At 44.1% G+C, this 25071-nt stretch overlaps 1 protein-coding gene across 5 annotated transcripts in view; it reads right to left on the reverse strand.

Annotated features, from left to right (window-relative positions):
* Positions 1–265: 265 nt before the first annotated feature.
* Positions 266–25071, reverse strand: part of LOC136423337 (nuclear receptor corepressor 1-like) — a 33775-nt gene continuing 8969 nt past the window's right edge. Inside the window, exons 11-30 of one of the 5 annotated variants that reach the window (XM_066411477.1) lie at positions 24755–24841; positions 23560–23640; positions 21866–21886; positions 20554–20644; positions 19665–19843; positions 18910–18964; positions 18525–18635; positions 18031–18074; positions 17634–17704; positions 16562–16739; positions 15898–16013; positions 14995–15117; positions 13022–13212; positions 11850–11972; positions 11092–11277; positions 10335–10731; positions 7658–9660; positions 6662–7007; positions 5765–5951; positions 266–5234 (exon numbers count right to left, since the gene is read on the reverse strand). In XM_066411477.1, the coding sequence (XP_066267574.1) occupies positions 3410–5234; positions 5765–5951; positions 6662–7007; positions 7658–9660; positions 10335–10731; positions 11092–11277; positions 11850–11972; positions 13022–13212; positions 14995–15117; positions 15898–16013; positions 16562–16739; positions 17634–17704; positions 18031–18074; positions 18525–18635; positions 18910–18964; positions 19665–19843; positions 20554–20644; positions 21866–21886; positions 23560–23640; positions 24755–24841 (6415 nt within the window). In that variant the 3' untranslated portion in view covers positions 266–3409. Of the gene's footprint in view, positions 5235–5764; positions 5952–6661; positions 7008–7657; positions 9661–10334; positions 10732–11091; positions 11278–11849; positions 11973–13021; positions 13213–14994; positions 15118–15897; positions 16014–16549; positions 16740–17633; positions 17705–18030; positions 18075–18524; positions 18636–18909; positions 18965–19664; positions 19844–20553; positions 20645–21865; positions 21887–23559; positions 23641–24754; positions 24842–25071 lie in introns of all 5 variants that reach the window. The other 4 variants (XM_066411485.1, XM_066411469.1, XM_066411500.1 and 1 more) reach the window with 4 other exon arrangements.

The raw sequence follows: 25071 nt of genomic DNA on the forward strand, positions 1-25071 counted from the left end.
TGTAGCTTGTAGTTACTGTCTAGTACAGACCTGGTAATCTCCAAGCAAATCCAACGCTTGCAAAGACCGTGTCCAACTGGCAAGGGAGGTTTCTTAAACTTCCTCTGCCAGTTGGACACGGTCTTTGCAAGCGTTGGATCTGCTTGGAGATTACAAACCTGGTGTGCTAGTACTGTTACGCCACAAGGCTGTCTGCCGGGTATGGGGTATGTCATACAAACAAGTCAAGTGACAGCCCAAATAAAGAAAAACGACTATAACGACCTTACAAGTGTTGACAAGCTTCTATATTCAACATTGTTGCAATGTGACGTCACAGGCATACACGGAAACGTAGTGGCATCGGTGTACAGGCAATGTAGCAACTGAACTAAGGTCACTAATAATTAAAGGCCCCTCTAGTAGTAATAGCTGTTTACAGCACAATTGTTGTACAGTTCACTTTCATTGAAGTGGTGTCAAGTTACATTACATTCCATACCAACATTATAGAGTTCTAGATATCACCTTCCATTTTCTTTACCAAGCAAGGCACCACGTTAAACACGAGTCGTGAAAAACTGGCTAATTCTGACCAGTTTCAATGCACACACTCAAGGAATAATGAGTAATACAAACACCAAAGTATCTTCGGCTAAGTTCCTTAATATACTGATAGAAGTGATATGATTAAACACGGCAAATATCTAGCGGTTATACAAAGGTTATGTTACATTCTGACACTTAGAAAATCCGCAGAAATCAAACGGAAAAAACAATGGCTTATTGAGACACTAAATTTGAATCGCAAATCTTTACACAAATCGTTTTTTTACAATAACTGGCAGTGAATCTGTGCATGATGTGCACGCATACCCTGATGAACAATCTGTTAAAACACACCGGTGAACCAGGATTCTACGAAACATACTCCTTACTACATTGGAAGTGTTTATTGGTGGTTACTCGTCACAAAATATGTCTTTGTTACAAGTAAGCAGTGGCCACAATACAGCAATTCAATTCTCAAATCTCGGATTCGCCTGTTGGATTTTTTTTCTGATTTGAAAAAAAAAGTTTCAGGATATGAACCGGCCCCAAATGTCAATATTTTGGCACCCACTATTAAAGAAAGCGCTTGTCTTCTAAACTTGAGACGCTATACAGCCAGCTCCTGTGCTATTTGTTACATCACAGGGTGGCTGTGTTTCCTTTTTTTTGATTGCAAAAAATCCGAGATCCGAAAAAAATTCACTGGTGTGCCCCGAGCAACAGCTTCGACCTGAATTAGCACAGGATACAAGACGAATATCAATGGTTGTATACATATGATTAGTGTTAAAAATCATCAACCTAAAACGGTTGCCAGTCGAAGTGATACCTTATTATATACTGTAGCCTTCAGAGATACACCAAGTTCACGCATTGGCACTTCAGTTTGGCTAGCTATATACGGATACATATTATAGTAATGATTAGAGACTATCTATAGAGTCTGTAAGCTACACTGGTACAAAACCTCACCGTTTCGTTGAAAAGCAACCGGCAAAATTACTTAATTAGTTTGCTTATCTATAAGCCATTGTGATAAATTATACACTAATACATATTTCATTCAAGCAGCTACAAAGTATAATATTTTTAACACCTCAAGCTCTTAAACAGATGTGTACAAAGTGACTACTGTATTTTCTATACATTTGTCTTAATTCGTAAACTTGCAATCGTTAATTCTGCCAGTACAACACTTAACTTGACAACTATTCGTCTGTGAGGTTTTGAAGTTGACACAATCATCGAAAAGGGTGATTATACTGTAGTTCTGATATATGTACCTGTATTGACATGGATTTCAATGAATATGCTTAGAGAAGGAGACCACAGAATTTTCCCCGCATTAGTTAAAGCTTTGTAAAAAAAAGCGAGGACTTTTAATTTGTTTTCCTTTTCCTGATCTAAAAACAAAATGCTGAAGTGAAATTTTCCATAACTTTCCAGAAAGTTCTAGGAGTCATTGTACACTGGACCACAATTGTCCGAAGCATTTTCTGGGCACTGCCCGTTGAATAATTTCTGCATACAAACTAGTCATGTATCTGATACGGACAACGAACCAAATGTGAGGAAATTCTGTAGGCCCCACTTTTAAGCTTCTAACACAGGAGGCGGACTTTCATTTCCATTGCAATGAACCGCTGCACAATAAGCCTGGTTGAATGACTCAAGACCTGTTGTTTCAATTCTTCCATGCTCAAAAATTACCACTTATAGTACCGCATAAAAAGACATCACATATCCAACAACAGCTTTGCCGTAACCTGACCATTAATGCACAAATAGAATTGCTTCCGCTTATTTACATGTACATGGTACTAATTTCAACCCTGTATTCTTCATACACTACTTAGCGCTCAGGAGGTGTCACTGTGATACGCACCCTGGTCATGAGAAAAACATTTTCTTGACAACCTCTTCTCTTCAAAATTCTCTTTAGGGCATTTTCTTTTTAAACAAAAGAGACCTATTCACATAGTTACCTAGTATATACCTTTATAAGTCAGCTCATACAACATGCCATACAAATGTTAGTCATTATAAACTACAAATACATTTTCTCTGATATAGTAGAGCTTGAAAATATACAGCGTAATGTAGGTACAATAATAAGTGACTTGATACATGTATCTTTTCTTGACCCCGATTCTCCATTCAGCAGAACCGACTTTTAAGTGCCACACAGGTCAGTGTCTCCTTCGTATTAAGTCCACACCAATCTACGTTCTTGGTTTTCACATATCTTAAAGTCTAGCGCAGAAAGAGGACTAGATCAAAGAGGAAAATTTGAATCTGACCAATTTTTTCTCGGACATTTTCAGATTCGGTAAGAAGATCAAAATAGAGAACTACATGTAGGAGGAAAAACTTGGAATCTGATTATATTAACTTTTAATCTGGCTTCATTGAGGGCATCGCATCGGTGCTGTGGTCACGCCGACTCTGGTGGCACCGGCACGTTAGACTAGACAGTGGATGCATCAACACCATCACTTAATTGAAGTTACCATGTACCAGGCAATCCTGGAAATCTTGGATGAAGTGGTCAAGTGTGCGGCCTCACCAGCGTGGACCCGCTGGACAAAGCTGCTTGGTGGGAAGACTAGCCGACTGCTGCTTATCCGTGTCAGTGACCCCCGCGGCAGTATAATCAACTACCGGGTAGTAACTACATCTGAACTCAATGACGTCAAAGTGATTAAAAATTATTTTTGCAAACTTAAAATGACAGATAATACGACTATCATTGAAACGCTGGGGCTGTGCGAACCAAGGCGCAGACTTTCCTGTTAGACTCTCTTTTTATATTGATATTCCAAATAAGCATTAAGATTTGAGCACCAAGAATTAGATTGGTGTGGTCTTAAACGCCAGCTTATGATTCCTCGTCCGTGTCAGACAGAGGCTCGTACTGCGATGACAACAGCGGAGCCGGTTCGCCGTCGTGTCGGACGGAAGTGGCCGGCGACGGAGCGGTCCTCTGCGCGGCTTCGTGGGTCATCTCGCTACTGGGCGTGGGGGGCAGACCCTGTTGAGCGGCGGAGGAGGTCGGAGGGAGAGGGGACGAGGAAGGACCCATGGCTCCCCTCAGGAAGAGCGCGGAGAAGGGGTAGGACGCGCTCGGTGCGTCAGTGGACGAGGGCCGAGGACTGGACCGAGGAGGCGTGGCGGCGCTGGAAAGCCTGGAGCGTTCACTGCCGGTCGACGGCAACCGTCCGCTTGCCGCCATCTCTGCTTTCTGTGCTGCCGACATGTCTGCCGGCCCGGGCATGTCAGGGCGGCCGCGGGGGGACGCTGACTCGGCGGACATGGTGTGCTTCTTCTTCGGGGGATAGCTGCGGGGAGACCGGCTCCTGTCGGCCACGGGCGCCTCCTTGGTCTCCGTTTCAGACTCGGTCTCCGTCTCGCTGTCGTTCCGCTGGCGGAGAATCCGGCTCTGCATCGAGCCGTCCCTTGGCGAGGACGCGGACGACACCTGGTGGATCTGCTGACCGTAGGAGTGCGTGGAGCTCGGCCTTGGTTGCTGCTGCTGCTGTTGTTGCTGCTGCGGATCCCCTTCATTCTCCTCATCATCCCCCATCAACGCCTTGCGAATGATGTCTTCTAGGTTGGTACCCACCCGAGGGGACGAACGCTTGGGTCCTCCCCACGCAGGGCTTGCGCTGGCGGCGCTGGGTGGTGGGCGACCGTACGGAGGTTGCGGTTGGGTCCTGGGCGGCGGGACGTCTTGCGGGCGGGGCTGCCACTGCTCCGGGCCGGGCTGCGAGTCCTGGCTGTCGCCGGCTGGTGGGGAGATCGGCTCCACGTCGATGTTACTCCTGGAGGAGTCGGAGCCGCAGCGAGCGTCGGGGGTCCGAGACCTCTGCATGGCGGTTTCCCTCTCCTTCGCCGCCGGGGACCGGGTCAGGCTGGAGGTCGACTGCGGGCGATGCAGAGGGTTGGGAGCCGGGCTCGGGTTCTGCCCGGGCCTCTGGCTGTAGTCTTGGTGGATGATGTTGGAGATGTGCTCGCCCAGGGTGATCTGCTGCACCTTCGTGGGCCTGTTGGTGGTGCTGTCGGCGTGGACGGTGTTCCTCCCCGGCCCGTAGTGGTTCCCGGGGCCCTCCTGGGGCGCGCCCTCCTGGCTCTCCCGCCGCCCGTGGTTCTGGTCCCGCGAGGAGCCGTGGTCGGCCTCGGGAAGCTGCCAGACCGGGGCGCGGATCCGCCCGCCCTCCCCCTGTAGCGGCGTGTGACTCGGACGCGGGGCGGGGGACACTCGGCCTCGGGGAGGTCCCCGTGCCGCGCCGTCCTGTCCGTCGTTCGATGCCGACTCCTTCCTGTTCTCCCCGGAAATCGTGGCTGAGGAGTTGATCTGGTGAGTGATGATGGCGTCGATGAGATTGGCGGCCGTGAGGGGACCCTGTCCCCCCTGTGGAGGAGGCTGCTCAGGCGGCTTGTCCTTCTCGAAGGAAATCGAGAGGATCTGAGACGGAGAGGTGATGGGGGATTTGGACGGCTGCTCGTTGCTGCCTGGAGTGTGGGAACGGGAGGTTCTACCTTCCTGCGACTCTCTCCCGGCGCGCGCCATCTCCTGCCGGTATTTCATCAGGGGCGACTCGCGAGGGTTCCGGTCCCCGGCGTGGGGGTCGACGCGTTTCTGCGGGTGGACCGTGGCCTGGGGCGGAAGCCGCTCCGGCTCCGAGGGCCGGCGTACGTGCGACCTGTAAAAAAAAACACATACATGACAGGCTTAAAACACAAACGCACATAGATAGACCCTTGCAGTATTGGTCGTAGCATGACGACCAAATGTGAACACATGTATATGATTGTTGTCTCGGGCCTCTTAGTTTTATTCTTCTTTTTAACGATGTTAAAGAAGGTCTGGATAAGTATAGGTTACGCGTGCTCTAAGTGTTCTTGTAGGTGTAGTCAACGTTAATGTGTTAATATGTTTGGTAATATGGTTGTCATGTCCAACTCCTATTTCCACCTACATAGGTCAATGACTACAAATTGTTACTCGTACACTGTTATCAATAACATTTTGCAGTTATAACTGTAGGATAGACTAGCCTTGTAGTATTGTTGCTTTACTGTCATACATTGTACCATGTACGATCGTCAAGCAATAAAGTTTATTCATTTGAAGTACATGTACATGTTTGTAATTATGACTCCGGGAAGACTAGTGTAGTACATATGATTACAATCACTAATTGAGATCTGTCAAATAAGCAAACAAACCAACCTGCGGTCCTGTTGCGTGTCCATCATCATGGGGTAGCCGGGGACCATGTGGCCCTTCTCCGGAGACTGGGGCGGAGCGCTACCCCTGCTAGTGGAGCGGGGAGGAGTCATGGCGCTCCGTGGTCCTTCTCCTGGTCTGGAGGTGCTGCTCACTTCGGACCCAGAGACCGGCGGCTTGATGGGAGTACCTTGAATGAATGAAAACTGGTTAATCATCATATATCATACAGTCCTACCATGGCCAGTAGGCCTCAGCTCCGCGGACTCAAACAATAGCGAGTTTGTCTTCCCCGCTGAGCAGTTGCGTAAGACATCCTGGCCCATAGTTATGCAAATACTCCCGACAGCCCCCTGTCGTCTTATGCGAGACAGCCGCTCTGAGGAGCTAACTGCTCATTCCTCGCTTCGCGAGGAATTCGCTTGGCGCCTGCGGCGCGGGTGCCGGGTAAGTTTGGGATCCGCCCAGCCTATCACCCGATATCCCGGTATATATTCGGTATATATATATATAGTACAAACTCTCCTTCCCAGGCCTACAGCCTATGGTCCTACACAATAAGATACATGTACTGTAATTCTTGTTTCTTTCTCTGTAACTTGATGTTCACTGTTTTCAGTCACCTCTGTACCGTGAACTAATCATCACTGTGAAAAAGCTGTTGTAATCATATATGATTCCAATCACTAGGCACCATCGTGAAGATAAAGTTCAGTCGCGACACCAGCAATAGCTGCCTGTGTTCCACGTGTATTGCACTGTTGCAATTCTAATAGAATAGAATAAAATAGAATAAAATTGAATAAAATAGAATAAAATAGAATGAAGTAAAATGAAATTATAGAATAAAATAGAATAAAATAGAATAAAAAAGAATAGAATAGAATCAAATAAAACTACCTTGTGTGATCGAGCCCCCGCCGTCGAAGTGCGCTGCGCTGTGCTGAATCACGTTCTGCCGGCTGACTTGAGAATGCTGCGGCGGGACTGGGTAGCCCGCCATGACCTGGGTCGGCATTCCCGGACGGATCTGGGGCCAGGACGCGGACAGAGGGTACTGGTACCCCTCCACCGAGACAGGGGGGGTGCTGGCGCTGGACCTCTGCATGAGGGAGGATCCGTCGGTGATGTAGGGGAACATCCCCGGATACACGAACATGACCCTCCCCTGGGGATCGGTGATCATTCCCGGGGCCATTCCCGGAGTCATCCCCGGGGGGTGAGGGAACATGCCTGGGTGGTGAACCTACGGGAACATAAAAAAACATTTATATAACAACTTACCTTCTCACATGACAGGTGCCAGTGACAGGTGGTTGCCTGACCAGGTTTGACGGTAAACACATGATGTTTAAGTAATGGAGTCTCTTAATAAACGAACTCCTTACTGAAAATCTGTGTTTTTTTTGTGTGGTCTATTCCCTGCCCGTCACAGAATTTCAATCAATGTCGTTGAACGTTACACAATGTGTTACAGTAGTTTATATCTGTAGCAGGGCTGTCTCCAGCTTTAAATTTTTTTCCATCCCACTCATTGTTTGGGAGCCAATGTGTTGAATTGTCCATGTTAAATTCATAATTTGAAGCTTACGAAGATACATTTTCATGAATTTCATGTCATTAAGTTCAGATTTTGGGATGGACGCGACAACGTTTTTTTCCATCCCGGGACGGACGGAGGGCCTAGGGACAGGTCCTGGAGACAGCCCTGACCTGTAGTCTTAATTACAGAACAGTCCGATTTGAAAACTTTTAAGATAGCATCTGTAAATCTGTATTCTTATACATTGTACTTGTATCATAATATGTTGTATAAGATTTTTCCTATGTTCCTTTACAATTGTATGTCGCGAATAATCAAATAAAACAGACTTTAACACACACAAAAATACAAACCTGGTGTTCCATTGGCGGGCGGTGCTGCTGGGGAGAGTACCGCTTGTCCCTCGGGCTGCGGGGCGAGTGGCGCGCCTCCTTGGGGTACTCAACCGGCCGTTCCCGCGAGCGGCTCTGCTCTGCGTGTGCCGCACTCATTTGCTGCGAGGTCAGGAAGTCGGCCATGAGGGTCGCTCGCGTTTCCGCCATCCCCTGGTACGGACTTACGTAGCCGGGGAGAGGGGACTTGCGCGTACGTCCCGGATACGGCATGCCCGGGTGTTGCTCCCGTCCGGAGCGCGTCGTCATGTCGACGGGCGAATCGCGTGTTAGGTCGATCGCTCCCGAGCTCGCGCTTTCTCGCGGGCTGCTACGAGGGACGTCTGGGCCGGAGGATGGCGGGCGATCTCTCCCGTGGTACATCGGGGTTCCTCGGGTGATGGACCCAGGCTCGAGCTTCCCCGCTGGCGACTTCATGGGCTTCTCCATGCCCGCAGGAGACTTCTTTCCTTCCATGGCGGCGCGGTGGTGCGCTTCGTACCTTTCCCTGTCGTATGCCATCCTCATGGCACCCTCGTGGATAACCGTGGGCGTGCTGCGGGACAAGGAAGCCTCCATTCTCGGCGAGGGGCTCTCGTCTTTCAGGGGAGTTCCTCTTCGCCGTGCAGGGCTGTCAGATCGTACGGGAGTCCCCTGGATGTACGGGCCTTCGCGTCTGCCCTCGGGGTGCGCGTGATGATCGGGTCTCCCGGGCGAAGATCGCGACAAGGTGTCGACTTGTAAAGCTCGGTTCACCCCCTCGGAGTGGTGCAGGGGCGTGCCTTGCGTGATAGACCCAGGTCGGGATGTAGGCGTTCCCCTTATCATCGCTCCACCGTATACCGTCGACACGGGGTAGTCTATTGGCACCCCGGTGTAGGGGTGGATGGGGACGCCTCGGGAGTCGCGGTAGATGGCAGTTCCCGGTGGAGGTACCGGCCCTCTCTGCTCCGCCTTGTTAGGCTCGGCTATCGCACGCTGAATGAGTCCCTCGAACATCTCTTGCCCAGTTTTCTCCCGTCGCTCGTACTGCTGCGGGTGTTGGGAAGCACCTGGCACTTCCTCGGGTGGTCTCAAAGGCGTTCCTTTCGTGATGGACCCTCGTGGACTCACTTCTTCCACGACTGGGTACTTCCGCATCCCTTCGCTCTGCATCGTCACCCTCGATATGTTGCTCTCATAGGACACCACAGGAGTGCCTCGCGTGATCGACCCTTCGATTCTCCTTGGCTCTCCTGCCGTGAGGAGGCCCTCGTGATTCCTCGGGGTCCCGTGGATGATCGAGCCTTCGTTCGTGCTCCTCCTCCCTTCCGCTGCTTCCTGCCGGCTGGATGGAGGCGGTGGTGGCGGCACCACGCCCGGATGGATGGCGTACGACATCGGAATTCCCCTGGTGATGGACCCCGTGTGGTACATGGGGTGCTGCGACTGGGGCGACATCTGCGGCGCCTTTCCTTTCGGCGAGGATGACTTCGAGATCAGGGGAGGCGGAGGAGGTAAACCCGGCTTGCTCTGCACCGGCATCGAAGACTGGTGCGGCACCCCCTCCGTCACGGGGACCAACCCGTGAGGCATGCGGCCGACTCTCGGGGAGGCGGACGCGGTGGCCCTCTCTTTCTCGTGTTGTTCGTGGCCGTCGCTTCGCTGCCCCATGACCACGCCGATCCGAGTGTCGATCGTAAGCGGGCTGGTGACTGGTATGTGGTGAGCGCGAGACGGCGGCGTTATCGGTGAGCGCTGCACGTGAGGCGAACTAGACCGCGGGCGGTCCCGCCCGTGCTCCCGGGACTCCGCGAACCCGGTCAGCGACACGGTGTGCCCGCGGACAGCCTGGCCAGGGATACCCATGTTCTGTTCGATGGCGGCGTCGATGAAGGACTTGACCGTGGTGGTGCTGGTTGCCACGGTCTGCTCCTGGGACCGGTCCATGCGAGGGTACATCAGTAGGCTCTCCTGTGCTCCCGTCACAATCAACTGTGGCATGCCTGGAATAGAATAGCCATCAACACTTAAAACCTGCAAATAGGCTTTGAAACGTGGCTTTTCTAACAATGGATGCTTGGCATATGTACTATGGATTTGATTTTGGTCTATACACTATTGTTTTTGGCTTTATGATTGATTTTACCTTCAATGTCTTACATGTACATGTAATTTGTACGAGGTCCTGTAATTTTCTTATTAACTTCTGAACTACTTCATGTATTCCGATGTTTGTATGTGTACACAGATTTGGTTTTGTACATCTTTGCACTAATGACACATAATTGTTTCTAGCTTCTTTTCTACTGTACTTACTGTTCATTCACTTTTTACCTAGAATATGCCATCATGCAAGGTATGGCTGAAGTACACCACCCAACTGTTCTAAACATCAATGATTTCATAAACAGGGGTTTTTCTGGAAAAATTAAACAAGAGGGAGCACACACATGCGAGGTAGCGGATTCTATGTATTTATAGAAGAATCCATTGCTGAGTGAAGGCTGTATGCTGGGGATTTAGCTAAAATCTGAATTCGACAAGGGGGCGCTGGGCTGAAACAAGAGGGTGCAGCGCCCCTTTTTCCTGATTTAGATGAACCCCTGATAAACAAAAATGAATTAGCTGGGATCTTAATTTACTGGGTTCCAAAGATGAACAAAAGAAAATACATTACCTGGTATCTGAGCATGCCTCGCCATCATCTGTTGCAGGGACGGCCTCTGTGGCCCTGTGACCATCGTGCTGGGCGGTGGGATAAACGTTGCCGGAAACGTTGCTGCAATTCCCGATGGCGGTACCGCCTTCCCAGCAGACACCACGCCGGCCGCTCTCTCGCTGCCCGCGGACAAACTACTGGTTGATATGATCGGTTTGACGTCAGCTGTGCTCACGGTTGCTGCAGCGGAGGATGAACCTTTACTGAAGTTGCCGCTGCTGTGATGAGGGACGCCCTCCCCGTCAGCCCCGCCCTCGTCTGCGCTGCACGTCGCGCTGCTGTCGTTGTCTTCCTCCTTAATCTCCACCACAGGGACAGGAGGCGGCTTCACTTCTGCCGGCTTGTCCTTCTCCACCTAGAAAGAAAGAAGAAAATGTTGTTAGCAAAGTTTATTGCATAATCATGCCCAGCATATGCATTAAGATAGACACCTAGAGAATGATAAAAAAACTATGCAATGCTTTGTGTATATCTATAGTTAATATGCTTGTTCTCTCTTCTTTAGAAAAGAGTAAATGAATTTACAGAGTTTTGCAAGTAACGCAAGTTCACTATATATCGTGACGCACCTAGGCAAGCCCTCCGGAAAAAAACAGAGAGGAAGCTGAATTGACACACTGAATTGTCTATGATTGTGTTTGCATTCCTTTTTGTTTTGTGACCTGTACTTGGCCCCTTGGAGCAAATATGTACAACAAAGGCATTAACCAATTACCTTAACTTGAGGAAGTGTCTCTTGTGGTAAAGAGGGTGTTGGCACCGCAGTCTTTTTCTCTGGAGGCTCTTCCCTGGCGACAGTGGCCTTGACCTCAAGTTTGGGCTTGCCGGCCTCGGCTGATCGCTTGTTGGGATCGTCCCGGCCGTCTTCCGAAGCACTCTCTGTGTCCGAGCTGTCCTCCTCCTGCAAGATACATTTAGTTCAGTTATCTTCCAGAAATGGCAGCACAGAAAACTTTAACACATACCGTTAAACCTGTACATCCCCTATATAAATCCTTGTCAATGTGACCATTTTTTGTGGTCCCTTTGATAATTTTCCCATTGACACAAGCATTAAGAATCCTTGATGAAGTTTAGACATCCAGGTAGTAAGATATGCCAAAATTCGTCAGTCACTGACGAAAGATAGCGGATGCTGTCTAAAACGTCTGTTTCGAAATTTTATCCAGTTGCTTGAGTAACTATTTTGGGCGCATTAAGAATCCTGTCCATGGTGTCACCACCTTTTCACATAGACCAGATTTTATGGATCTCCTGAGTGGTCTTCTTGTGCAGTTTTGACTGCATGTTCTTATCTGTTTCATACAAATGAAACAGATGCAAGGGTACCCAACTAATACATTCACTCCTCACTAATTATGACTCTCAATTCATAAACTGTTAAGCCAAATTAGGAAAGCAAAACATCACTGTACAATTTAATTGAATATATGACAAATGGAAAGGAAAGAAAATGAATCCATGTACATGTACCTCGTTGTCCTGGGTGTTGTCCTCATCGCTGGAAGACTCTGACTCCGCCTCGTTCTCTGACTCGGCGGTGAGGGTGGACGCTGCGCTCTCAGCAGATACGGAGATGTCACGCTCCCTCTGAGCCTGGGAAAGCAGATTAAAAGCCTTAAACAAGAGACAAGTTTGTGAACTATTCCCAAGCCAACCAGGTGTCTCAAATTGAGGTCACTGACCTCATCTAGCAGACCAACTGTCTATGGAGTATACCATTACCACACTATTTTCATGAAGTTAGAGCACAAAAAAAACATTAAAAACCATGTAGTTAGACAAACCAACACCCAATCTACATATTGTAAATTTCTTTCTTTTTGCAGGAACTTAACTATGTGGTAGTGGGGGGGGGGGGGGGGGGGGGGGGGGGGAGCAGGTTTTCACAGTACATTTGTATTTGAACTTGATAGAACTCAGAAAAGTACAGTGTATCTAAACCATGAAAATGCCTATTTTGGGTTTGATTTCACAATGGAGAGACCATTGCAAAAACCCTGAAAATAAAACCACTAAGATCATTTCAGGCTGTACAATATACAAAAAGCATGAAGTCATATTCCATAGGACAAATATGTACGCTGAGCTGATACAGTAATGTTACACAGGTTGTGGGCAGGCGACCAGGATGCCTACTAACGAAATGTGATCACTTTTTGGTGCGTCCCTGAGATAATTTTCCCCATGGGCAAAAGCAGCAAGAATCCTACAGTGACCACCTGTCCACATAGACCAGATTTGCAAATTCTATCAGTCCCCTGAGTGGTCTTCAGCGCTGAGGGGCAGTGTTGACTATTGTTTATTGTTTATTCGCATATGTACAATATAAAACAAAGATAAATAGAGCAAAGAATACATGCAGGGGAGGCCAGAAGCCTATACGGCTTTTCGGGGGCCTCCCCTAAACTACACAAATAGAATTTTTACAAAATTATATATATAATCGAAACTAAGAAAAATTAACGAAACAAGAAATTGGAATTGTAACATAAATCCTAAATGAAACAAATGAAAAGAGGAACTACAAAGTGAATTTTGAGTTGTAAACATAATAAGTATTATAATGAATAACAATTTATAAAGAAATAGGTCAAAATTTTACAAAATAACAATCATATGAATCATATATGACTATACTGTACCTTGTTCCGCTTGTACTCCATTACCAGGGTCTCCAGGCTGAACTTGCGCTTGTAGTTGAAGTAGAAGTTCTTGCACTGCGCCGGCGTCTTGGTCATCACCATCTCCGAGATCGCCTCCCAGTCTCGCCCGTGCTCCTGCAGGCCGCGCTTCGCCACCTCCATTTCATCCTCCGTCCAGCGGGAGGTCTCCACTGTCGGTGGGAAAATAGGAACCGGTTCTAGCTGGAACTCTTAAAACCCTTAAGCATGTCAGGCTCGGTTATATCAGGGATACAGAAACATGTCCTGTGTGCTGCACCCGGTTATAACTGGGATATATATACTAAGTGTATTCCCCGGAAGAAGACAGTAATGCGTGCATGTAGCCGGCTGTTTCGCAGGTTTCGTGAGGGAGGTCAGGGGTCAAACATTTATGATTCTTAATGGGCTGAAACTCTGGCAGCTTAAGGGCTAAAAGGTAGTCCCAAGGCCATCACTTACATTTCAACATAAATGTAGTTTTCTATCATAAAACTATCATAATATGTTCTGTTTTAAGCTACATGCAAGCAATTAGCACCATGCACCACTTACATGTAACAGCTTGTATTGCATCAAATCACATCGACTAAAGGGTATCACAATACACCAATAAACCAACATCCCATCACATCACATCACATCACATCAACACACTAAATATTGTTTCATAAGTCTTATCCTTCTCATTGCTATGGGGGCATCCATGCACAATAACATGCATTATGTATAATGGTTAAAGTATGCGGGTTAAACAATGGAAGACAAGGGTTAAACAACATCCATATAAAAATACAACAGGTTCACCACAGTCAGTTGCCTATGCCCAGTTCTGCTTAATTGCAATCATTCAATGTCAAAATCAAGCCAGCATCTTTCAACAACTTGATTTGATTTCAAGGCTGCATTCGTTATGATACAATCACGGTTTAGCCAAGTTTTGTACTGCGATAATTCATGAGCAATCATCCTGACATGCCAGAAGACAGGCAGCTGATAGGTTGCAATCATTCAATGTCAAAGTCAAACAAGCATCTTTTAACAACTTGATGTGATTTCATTGCTGCATTCGTTATTGTGCAATCATCGTTCAGCAAAGTTTTGTACTGGAACGTATAAGAATTGATGAGCAATCGTCTTGACATGCCAAGAAGGCAGGCAGCTGTTAGATTGAAAAGCACTCGATTTTTTCAAGATCAGAGCAATGTGTTCAACATAACATAATGAAATTAATAGCCAGCAACAGCTACAAAAGATACAAAGGATTGTAATTCTAATTTATTAAATTGATAATTAGGTATGTTGCTGAAATGCAGCTTACTGATTAAATCATATTTCACCTCCATGCAGTTTGTCTAAAGATTTAAACAATTTGAGTGATGATGTTAGGATACATCAAACAAAATAAATGTAGTGCCAATTGCTTCCTTATTTATTTATTCATTTGTTCTTCCTTTTTTTCAAAATACTTTAATTAATTGTGTGTATATGTCAGTAAATTGATGATTTACTACTACTACTACTAATACATTCCAAAAAGGCTAATACCAATCGAAATATCAAGGAACAAAGATTTAACAAATCTTAAGTGATGACTAAAATACTTCAAAATAATGAAAAAATTGTGCCACTTCCTTGTTTGTACTTTTTGTTGTACAAATTTCAGTACAGGCATGGTTCCAAAGAAGCCAATAACAACCTTGCTGTTTGAGAAATTTTTCTTCTTGAAGTTTTTCTTCTTGAAATTTTTCTTCTTGAAGTTTTTCTTCTTGAAATTTTTCTTCTTGAAATTTTTCTTCTTGAAATTTTTCTTCTTGAATTTTTTCTTCTTGAAATTTTTCTTCTTCAAATTTTTCTTGGACTTTTTCTTCTTAAAAATTTTCTTCTTAAAATTTCTCTTCTTAGAATTTGTCTTGTTCGTGCAACGTCTCCAACTGTGGCTAAAACCTGTGTACCTTGCTCGGACGCACTTGGTGTCTCCTTGGTGTCCTCGTCGCCCGTGCCCGGCTCTCCACCCAGCCGGCGCGCGATCCGGTTGAAGCAGGTGGCGCAACACTTGCTGATCTCTTCTGTTAGACCTGAACGGCAAGAATCAATCATAATTTAATGTTAATTTAACGTCATTCATGTACATGTACAGTTTGAACGGCTATGACTTTGAGTAATAGATTTTACAAATCAGATTTTATTTGCTCCATTGAATGTCGTCCACTTTTGTTAAAGCAGGTGGCGCAACACTTACTGATCTCTTCTGTTAGACCTGAACGGCAAGAATTAATCATAATTTAATGTTAATTTAACACCATTCATGTACATGTACAGTGTGAACGGCTAAGACTTTGAGTAATAGATTTGACAAATCAGATTTTATTTTGCTCCATTGAATGTCGTCCACTTTTGTTAAAGCAGGTGGCGCAACACTTACTGATCTCTTCTGTTAGACCTGAACTGCAATAATCAATCATAATCTAATGTTAATCTAATGTCATACAATGTACATGTACAGTTTGAATGGCTAAGACTTTGAGTAATTATATATTTGACATATCAGACGTTATTTGTTCCACTGAATGTCTGGAATAATCTACCCAAGAGCAACATAATATCATATAGAGAAAACAACACAAGGTACCAGCCTGGCCGAGGGTAGGATTGCCCGATGGCCATAGGGCGACCTGACTTGCAGGAGGGCTGGGACCGAGGGTCAAGTGGAATACACGATGACTTTATTTATGTCATACCCACCCAAGAAAACACGTTTCTTATATGCGAAATGTGCTGGAAGTTGGTCAAAGTTGGTATTCTCGAACAAAAAATTGCAACAAGAGCAACTGCCCAGGTATGATATAAACTCTTACCGAACTCCTGCATGACGGGCTCCTTCTGCTCTGCTGGCAGCTCGTTCAGTTTGGTGGGGAGGGTCTTCAGCCGCTTCACCTTCCTCTTGGGCGTCTTGCAGGTAGGAACTGGGCAGCTGGGAAAACAAGTTTTTAGAAAGATTAAAAACGTACCAGGACCTCTAAGTGTATAGGGCAGCGCCCACCCCAGTATACTTAGCCCTTGAACCCAAAACCTCCTGATCTACACCACTCCGCAGCACTACTATGGTCAAACAGAAAATAAAAGCAGTCAGTATCAGCAACAAACGGGACCACATGTACTGTTCTGTAAGTACCATGCCCTAACTAAGCTCATTCTAGGTAAAAATTTGAACCTGCAACCCTCAGATCTAAACTACTGACCCCAAAAAACAAACAGACAGTAACAGAGACATACAGACGTTGGACAGGACCACATGTAACTGTTCTGTTTGCCCTACCTAAACCCAGTCACCAACCTCATACTAGGCCAAGATTTGAACCCAAAACCTCCTGAACTAGACCTCTAACCAAACCTAACCATACCACAACTAGTACTACAACGGCTATACAAAATAAAAACAGACAGTAACAGTGACATACAGACATTTGACAGGACCACATGTACTGTTCTGTGTGCACCACGCCCTACCTAAGCTCGTACCGTTTGCGCACGGAGCGACAACGGCACTTGCTGCAGATGCGGTGCGCCGGCCGCATGTCCTCCTCCGTCAGACCGTAGAACTCCGCCAGGTTCCGCGTGATCGGGCGCGTCTCGCTGTAGTTGTCGATGATCTCGCCGCAGATGACGCACTTGGTGACGGAACCGTCATCAGGTACATCTGGGGGAATTTGAAGAAAGAGATATTTTCTCTGCCATATCAGGCTTCGAAATAGTGGGTGCATGTGCACCTGTGTGCACCCAAAATTGGAGCTGTGCACCTAATTTTTGACTGTGGGTGCACCAGTGCACCTAGATATTTTTGTAGGCTATAAGGTAAGGGTACTATTGTGCACTAGTATAGAGAAAATACTCTTGAAATGTAAGTATCTTGACTTACTTGACTTTTAGACAGAAAAGCTAAAATTACCCTTCGTTGTATTCTACTTGATGTTTCTAGTTTTAGAATTACAGATTGTAGTTCTTAAGAGCGTTAAACTTGGTAATTTTGTTTTGCTGACATTCAACTTTATTTTATGTGGTGCGCCCAAAATTTCTTCTGTGCACCTAATTTTTTTTTTGTCGGGTGCACCAGCGCACCTATTTCCAAAAATGAATTTCGAGCCCTGCATACTGTAGTATCCATGCAGACTGCCATATGCCATGCTTGTTTTCAGTGCTACATGTACATGTATACGCAGCATCATTACTCTCAACTCATGTATTACATGTGACCACTAAATATCATGCTGAAGATTTCTTTTAATCATTGAAAAATTTTTACAAATCAAGCAAATGATACATGCTATGTGATTGTAATGCTTCGTCCTTTTTTTCTTTATAAAAAAAAGACAACACTCAGGACATTCCAAAGTCAGCCTATGAAAGCAAAGAAGAACTTAACACAGATTTCCACCTTTACATTTGTGTTAGGTTCAACAAACAACAGCTCCATATATGACCAAGATCAGGTCCTTTTTTCCTTCATCCTGCAAGGTAAGTGACTTTATCATATCATATTTTATCTACTTTTGCACTTCATGCAAGAAGCCAAAAGAGTAGCAGCGTTAAATACCATTTGAGGCGGTGCGCTCTGGACGCTGTCTTTCATCATCTTCAGCTGAGTCATCATCGTCGTCTTTGTCCCTGTCAAACAAAAATAAACCGTTAAACACAATAGTTTCTATCTGAGCTCATATAGTATAATGGTAACACAGCAAAATGGTACACAGTACAATCATGTACATACATCACATTACATATAAATATTCAAGCCTCTGAGTGCAATGACTGACTCACTTTTCTAGCAGCGATAATGCATAGAAAGTAAAATGATATCACTCACTCACACTCACTATCCGGTTTATCGTCTTCTTCACATGTAACTATCAATACACAACTCAAAGAAAGTACAAGTAGTTGAAGTCATGTGCCACAAAAAAAAAGAGGAAAAAAAAGAATGTCTCACATACCTGCTTTTCTCATCATGGTCCATATCTTTGTCATCTCGGTGAAGCTGAAAAGACGGACAAAATTGTGCACTTCAGTGCCATGTTTCTTTGCTAGAACTTTTATCACAGCAAAACATGAAGACTGACACTAGTAGTAGTAGTCCACTGTTTTCTGCTGCTGCAGTAGTTGAAACATCCTGCAGCCGCATTCAGTCTTCCTTCAGTCCCTTCCACTTTGTCCGATTCGCTGCAAGCTTCCTTAGCTCCCGTAAGTTTCTTTCTGACCGCAACGGTCCTTGACCTCTTTCCTTCAGGTCTGCCCTCAGTAGGCTCAGTAAGTTTTTGCAGTGTCTTCCTTTTCTGGAACTATATCTGTTGCATCCTATACTATACTGATACTATTGGTAATTTACGATACTATCATCTTTCCAGCACTTTGCCTCCAAATTGAATCATCACAACATTATTTATACTACTTATATTAGTGAAAATATCTTAAACAGATTTTGTCTCACTTGTCCTTTTCCGAAGGGCCTCTTGCGCTTCAGGGCCTGCTTCCTCATCAGCTGTTTGTAGTTTTCATTCTTCTTGCTTTGGTAGTAGTACAGCACACAGTCGGAGACACTCTGGAACAGGACAGGAATTTGGTTAGCATTCCTGTTCATGACTAAGTATATGAAAGGCAACACGCTTCTTTCCCTTTACATACTGAGCTGGATCAACTGAAGACAAAAATGTTGTGCATTATGTGTCAATTTTCTTCTCATTTTCATCTTGTTTTTGTGTTACCTTTACCTCTACTGTATCATCATGTCCAACAACCAGAACAAACAAAGGTAGTTAAAAACAAATTTAGGATTATTCAGCAAGATGTAGAGGCACATATTAAACTTGACTTACCTTCCTGTCCAGGTACGAGGCGATGAGAGCAAAGTTCTTGGGGTGCTGGATGAACCTGGGAGAGAGGGGACACAGGTTTAGAAATATCTGTGTAAACCACAGTTCTACCGAGATATCAAAACCTGAAGTTTTGCTGTGGTACTTAGGAAAGCTGTTTCTGCAGCAGTGTATATTTTTTACAGGGAGGGGTTGCCAGCCCTCTACCTTTAACAGGTCCAAGGCCAACCTCCAACAAGGGACCCCAATTTCACATCCCTTCCAAAAGACAGTTGCAGCCCTAACTGGGATGTCCTGTTCCAGGATTGAACTGGGGTCTCAGGGTTAGCAACTAGTATTAGAACCAGAAGCTCAACTGTGAGGCTGCTACAAGTTGAGCTACAGTGACATCCCTGTTCTACAAGAAAGGAGGTTGATATAAGATTGTACTTTTCCTTAAACTGTAAAGACCTGTTTCTCCTATTTGGTCCATGTGTTGATGAGCTGAAGATGACATACTCCTTTACACATCCTGGATACTACAACTTTCCTTTCCTATCTATTCAAAATGTAGATAATTATCTATAATACAGGACTGTAGCTTAAATAAGACATACTTTTCCTTAAAGATCTGTTTCTCCTCCTCGGTCCATGTGTTGATGAGCTGAAAATAGTGTACTCCTTCACTTCATACCCCTTTACACAAAGTTCCCAACGTTCCTTAGTCTTATATAGAGATTTAAACTTAAGTATGTATAAGTGTAAACTTTAAGACTTACTTCTCCTTAAAGATCTGTTTCTCCTCCTCGGTCCATGTGTTGATGAGCTGTCGCTCCTTATACTCCTTCATGGGGTCCTTGATCAGCCCGTTCTTGTTGATGAACTTGATCCGACGCTGGTCCTCGTCGAACATCATGGGGGGCACCACAGCCAGTTGGCGCATCTGCCGCTCGTTGTTCTACAAAAAATGAAGAAAAATGTTTTTTAACAATTGGCAGGGATTTCCCTGAAAAATGGACCAACGGTGCTCCCTCATCATACTGTAATCCCTGCATCAACAGTTTGACAAAAAGGCTTGTTTACATTGTAATTTTAGATCAAAGGGAATGCTTAACTCCCAAGAAATGGCATTTATTTGTATTTGGAAAAGGGCAAAATGACACAGCTTCCATCCCCAGTAGGGGGCTGTGCCTATCTCGCATACGCATTTTTGGCAAGTTAAAACATACATGTACATGTAAGATATTTCTACATCATACTTAGGGACACCCTCTTAACTATCAAAAACATTAAGACATGGCAAGCCAAAGGTTCCTGAAATCACAGGATCATTAAATCTACTTCATACCCAAGGCAGTGCTGCCTATTGGTCGTCTGCCTGTGAGCCAGTCAGTATTTCTATAATGCAGTACTTGTGTGTTCTGCAAGAGGGTGCTTCCTGTCTGAGGAGGTGGAGTCTGCCCTCTCTGATTTCCTGTTTAGACTTAGAATTTTGGTAACCAGCAAGTACTTCACTGATGTATATCTGCCTGTGAGTCTGTCTGTGTCACTGTCTGTATTTCTATAATGCAGTACTTGTGTGTTCTGCCAGAGGGCGCTTCTTGTCTGAGGGGGTGAAGTCTACCCTTTCTGATTTCCTGTTTAGACTTAGAATTTTGATAACCTCACCTCCTGTTCACTCAGGCTGTCCATGATCTCTGCCATCTCCGCATCGCTCCTGGCAACCGTCGCCACGAAACTGCTTCCACGAGCGCCGGTCCTACAGATGAGGAGAAAAACTTTTCTTTCTAGTCTGCCATTTACCTTTAGCTTGCTAAGGTAGCAGTTTGGAACCAATGTTGTATTGGCAGGGCTCGAAATACTGGGTGCATGTGCACCTGTGTGCACTCAAAAATGGAGCTGTGCACCTAACTTTTGACTGTGGTGAGATTACCTGGTTGTGATAAAAGAAACTCCAAATATCCTTTGTTCTACCAACCTGATTAAATTATTTTTGGAATATAACTTTGTTGTACATTGATGCATTACTTGTTTGGAATTTTGAAGTTACAGTAGATATACAATTGCAGATTGGAAGGGTTAAACTTAAATATGTTTTTATGACAGTCAGCTAAATTTTACGTGGTGCACCCAATATTCTTTCTGTCCACCTAATTTTTTTGGTTGGGTGCACCAGTGCCCCTATCTTTAAAACTGAATTTCGAGCCCTGATTGGTTACCATGATGTTAGTCAGCAGGTGGAAGGCTTAAACTAAGACTAGGTGGATGAAGGTTAGACATCCTGGTAATAAGATACTCAATATAAGTTACTCATTACAACCATTGGATATGTTTTGAAAATGCTCAGATGTTTCAGACAGTAGTCACTAATGAAAGGTAGTTGATGCTATCAGAAATGTCTGATCATTCTTAAAACTTATCAAGTTGCTCGAGTAACCTTTGTACATGACATGTGCATGTATGTAGTTTGACTTGTTTATGTCTAGACTACATCATTTCTATCGAGTAAAAAGGAATTTGTTGGTTATGAATCTTCCCTAAGAAGTGATTCCACAGGACAGAGACTATTGACTTGATTGAGAGACTGATGAGCATCTAGAAATTTGACAAACCGTTAGAAGAGTCTTTCAGTGAGTACTCAATGATCTCCGAGGTGTTCTGATGATCTGCTAATGATCTAAATGACTTATGATCTTGGTTCACTCTCAAAGGTCACTGTCTCAGTCCTGTGGTCTCAGTTAGATCTGACACAAGTTTACAGTACTAGATGTTCAGGGCACAAAATACCAAATAGAAAATTGCACTTTTCTGGCAAGATGATCTGTAACTGTACCATCCATTTACCTGTGATATTCCAGGCAATCCTTTTCAAAATTGAAGCAACCTGACTTTTTGCGAGATATAGATTTTAAATGAAAAAGCTATTTTGTGGCCTGTGAACAGTCTACTTGTTAGGTAAGGAAAGGGAATGGATTATTACCTCCTTTCACCGTTCTTTGCACTGAAAGGAGAGAAAGATAGGAGGACTGTAAACACACACTGTAGCTCACACTTTACTGACTAAATCCAGGCATAACCGTCACAGTGGATTGGTGAACTTCACTTTACTTTATGAAATTTGCAGCTGTGAAGGTGCTTTATCACCAAGTCTTTTAGTAATGTGGCTGCAAGATAACTTAATATATAACTAAGTCTGCAGCACTGAAACTCCTCATTTTCATTAGGGTCTAACTTACGGAATGGCCAGAGATTTTAACTGTTCATATCAGGATTTGGGAATCAGGATTCATGCAGGGTAAGAGACTGATCCCGATGCGCGAACCCTGATATGAACAGTTCGAATCCGACTCTGCAGGATGATTATTCCAGTCATAAATTCAAATGTCGTGAAAGTCACCAATCCACATTCAATACCTCAAAATCCTTGACCAATCTCAGTGAATAAGGAAGTACAAGCCATGCTAGATTTTATTCCTTGCTTCTTGAATTTTTCAATAAAAACTTTGTGTGACAAGAACAAATATATGATGTTAGACACTACCTTAATGTATGGTCTTTCCAACAAGTTATTGCAAAAATATTGGAGGGCTTATAACACAACCAAAAGAAAGTCATCAGCCAAAGATTCAGTACTCCCTCTGCTAACTTCCCAAGGGAAATACTGACTGTGGCTACAATTAGTACAGGTGTAGTCCCAGTCATTATAGCTCTGAGAAAATTTAAAGGTGGCAGGACCACAAAAACATTGGCAGGCTATAGAATTTTGATTGTGTAACAAGACTTAGTCTAGAAGTCAACAACGGATACTCATAAACATGGAGTGGCCTCTAGCATGGCTTGAGGTACAGGTAGAAAGATGATTCTGTCTTCAGCAGGATTCTAAGGTACATCATGTATCTAGTCAGCAGCAACCACAACAGTCTGCTCAACATAATATTGCAACAACATCAAAGAGAAAAGCCAGTCATAGCAGACCAAAAGGTAAGGTCGTTTTTCCTCTGGGTTTTCTTACGTAACACAAGCTCTGAACTGCAAAGGCATGTTTTTTTTTTCAGGTGGGGGCCACAATTACATTCACTTAGTACATGTTTTGTGTCATAAAATGACAAGGAAAGAAGACACTGCATATATACATTTGTATTGCACAGGGGTATGAAGTTTTTAGGAAGAAAGATGTAACATTTCCAGGAAAATTTGAAAACATGTTAATCATACATTCAGTTTGGTGGGTGGGTGGTTTTGCCATTTGGGGGTAACATAGACCATACAAAAGGGCCAAATGAAACTTGAATGCAGTAAGGACATTTCAAAACTTCTAGAAGTCAAGACAACATTTGTTTGGATGGTAATTTGACGGTTTATACAAAGCAAAAACTGCAGGAATTTTAGCATACCTAGATCTTTGCCCTGGAGAAAGCCCCAGTGGAGAACCATGCCAGAAAAACAGTTGCAGTTCAGTTCTTGCTTGAATTTTCCACATTTTCTTATATCAGAACCATCGTAATGCCATAATTGCTTCACAAGCTTTATTTTCAAATCCAATTTTGCACAATTTTTTTTACCTTTTAAGTTTGTCTTGGCAAGCAAATACGGCATTTCTATACAAGTCTAAACCAATTTTGCACAATTTTTCTTCCCTTCCTCTTTGCAAGCAAATACAGCGTGTGGAAGTACCTTTGAACCTTGCTGCGAATACTTGAGCGCTGATTCGTTGGTTGTTCCCAACTCACAGCATTCGGACATGGGGAATGCGCCCTACACAGGCGCAACAACACGGCATGATAGCTCGCACACGACAGGCCAATACAGGGCAATAATCGGCCACACCAACTCATTTCATTGGTTCTCAGACAATTTATAGAAAAAAAGTTGTCAAGAGATCCAAAATGAAACAATAAAGAAATAAAGAAAAAAAATTTAAGAAAATGAAAAGAGGTCAAGATTCCAACTTTTTGAAAATCAATTCAACTCAGTTGTATAATAAATAATTTGACATTAGCATTGAATCCAATGAAACTGGGAGCTGCAGTGCACCAAGGTAAAGACTTTCCCCTTAGACTCTGTTTTCATTCCAATTTTCCGACAAAGATAAGATATAAAGGTTGCGACTCTGATTCTGAGAACCAGCAAATCAAATTGGTGTGGCCTTAATTTGGGAAGACACTGGGAATTTGGAAAATCTCAAGTACGTAGGCCTTACACTCAAACTTGTGGCTGAATGTATACATAATATAGGTATATCAATGTAATAAGCATGCTCACATCTATGTCATGGTATCTTTATGTCTGTGTCTACCTTCTGTAATCATTGAAATGTTCCACTTAAAACGTCAAGTTGTCTTGCCAAATTCCCAGTGTCTTTCCATGTTTCACATGAAATATCTCAAAGATACCAAACTACAGGGGAAAGCATGCTCTCTCAATATACACATTTTTACCATATACTGACAGCAACAAGTTAAAACATAAGACTTAAAAACAATTATCATATTTTCCAAATTTCTTATGTCTTTCCACATTTATAATGCCCAGTCATCTGCAGTTTTAGGCTACCATGCTTTGACATGTATGTAAAGAATAAGGGGCTCATCAAAATTTGGAAATCTTGAGTTTTAATTTAATGTCAGTTGTGAGCATACATTGTATAAATGGACCTTTCCAACAGCTAGTGAAGAGTTGTAAACTCTTATACAACAGCAATTTCTTGCACGTTTCAAACAAGTAATTCTTGATCAGACACATGAAATAATAACATAATTTCTTTTTCATTTTCACAGTTCACATTTGCAGGTATTTTCTTTTGCTCTGTAGTTTTTTCATTTTTTTTTTTACCTTTTAAACATCTTATCAGAATCTTGAGACATCTTACCTGGAGAATCGTTCCTGTTGTTCTCGCTGCTTACGAATTTCAGGAAACATCTTCTCGTAAAATTCCCGCACTTTGGCGTCTTTTGCTCTGAAGAAATGCAACAATTAAAAACAGCTTTTGTTATACTGAAAAACTTTGAGGTCCCACCATCTTCTGTAAATTCCATAGGGACAGAGATTGTTGCATTTTTTTTTTTTTTCGTTTGGTCTGAAACACTATTTACAGAAAAAACTTCCACCTTAGTCTTTCCATGATGCTTAATATGCATGTACATTGTACTTATATCAAACTTGTGTTCCACTGAAACTTTACCATTG

This window comes from Branchiostoma lanceolatum, chromosome 1 (assembly GCF_035083965.1).
Source record: "Branchiostoma lanceolatum isolate klBraLanc5 chromosome 1, klBraLanc5.hap2, whole genome shotgun sequence".
NCBI lineage: Eukaryota > Metazoa > Chordata > Leptocardii > Amphioxiformes > Branchiostomatidae > Branchiostoma > Branchiostoma lanceolatum.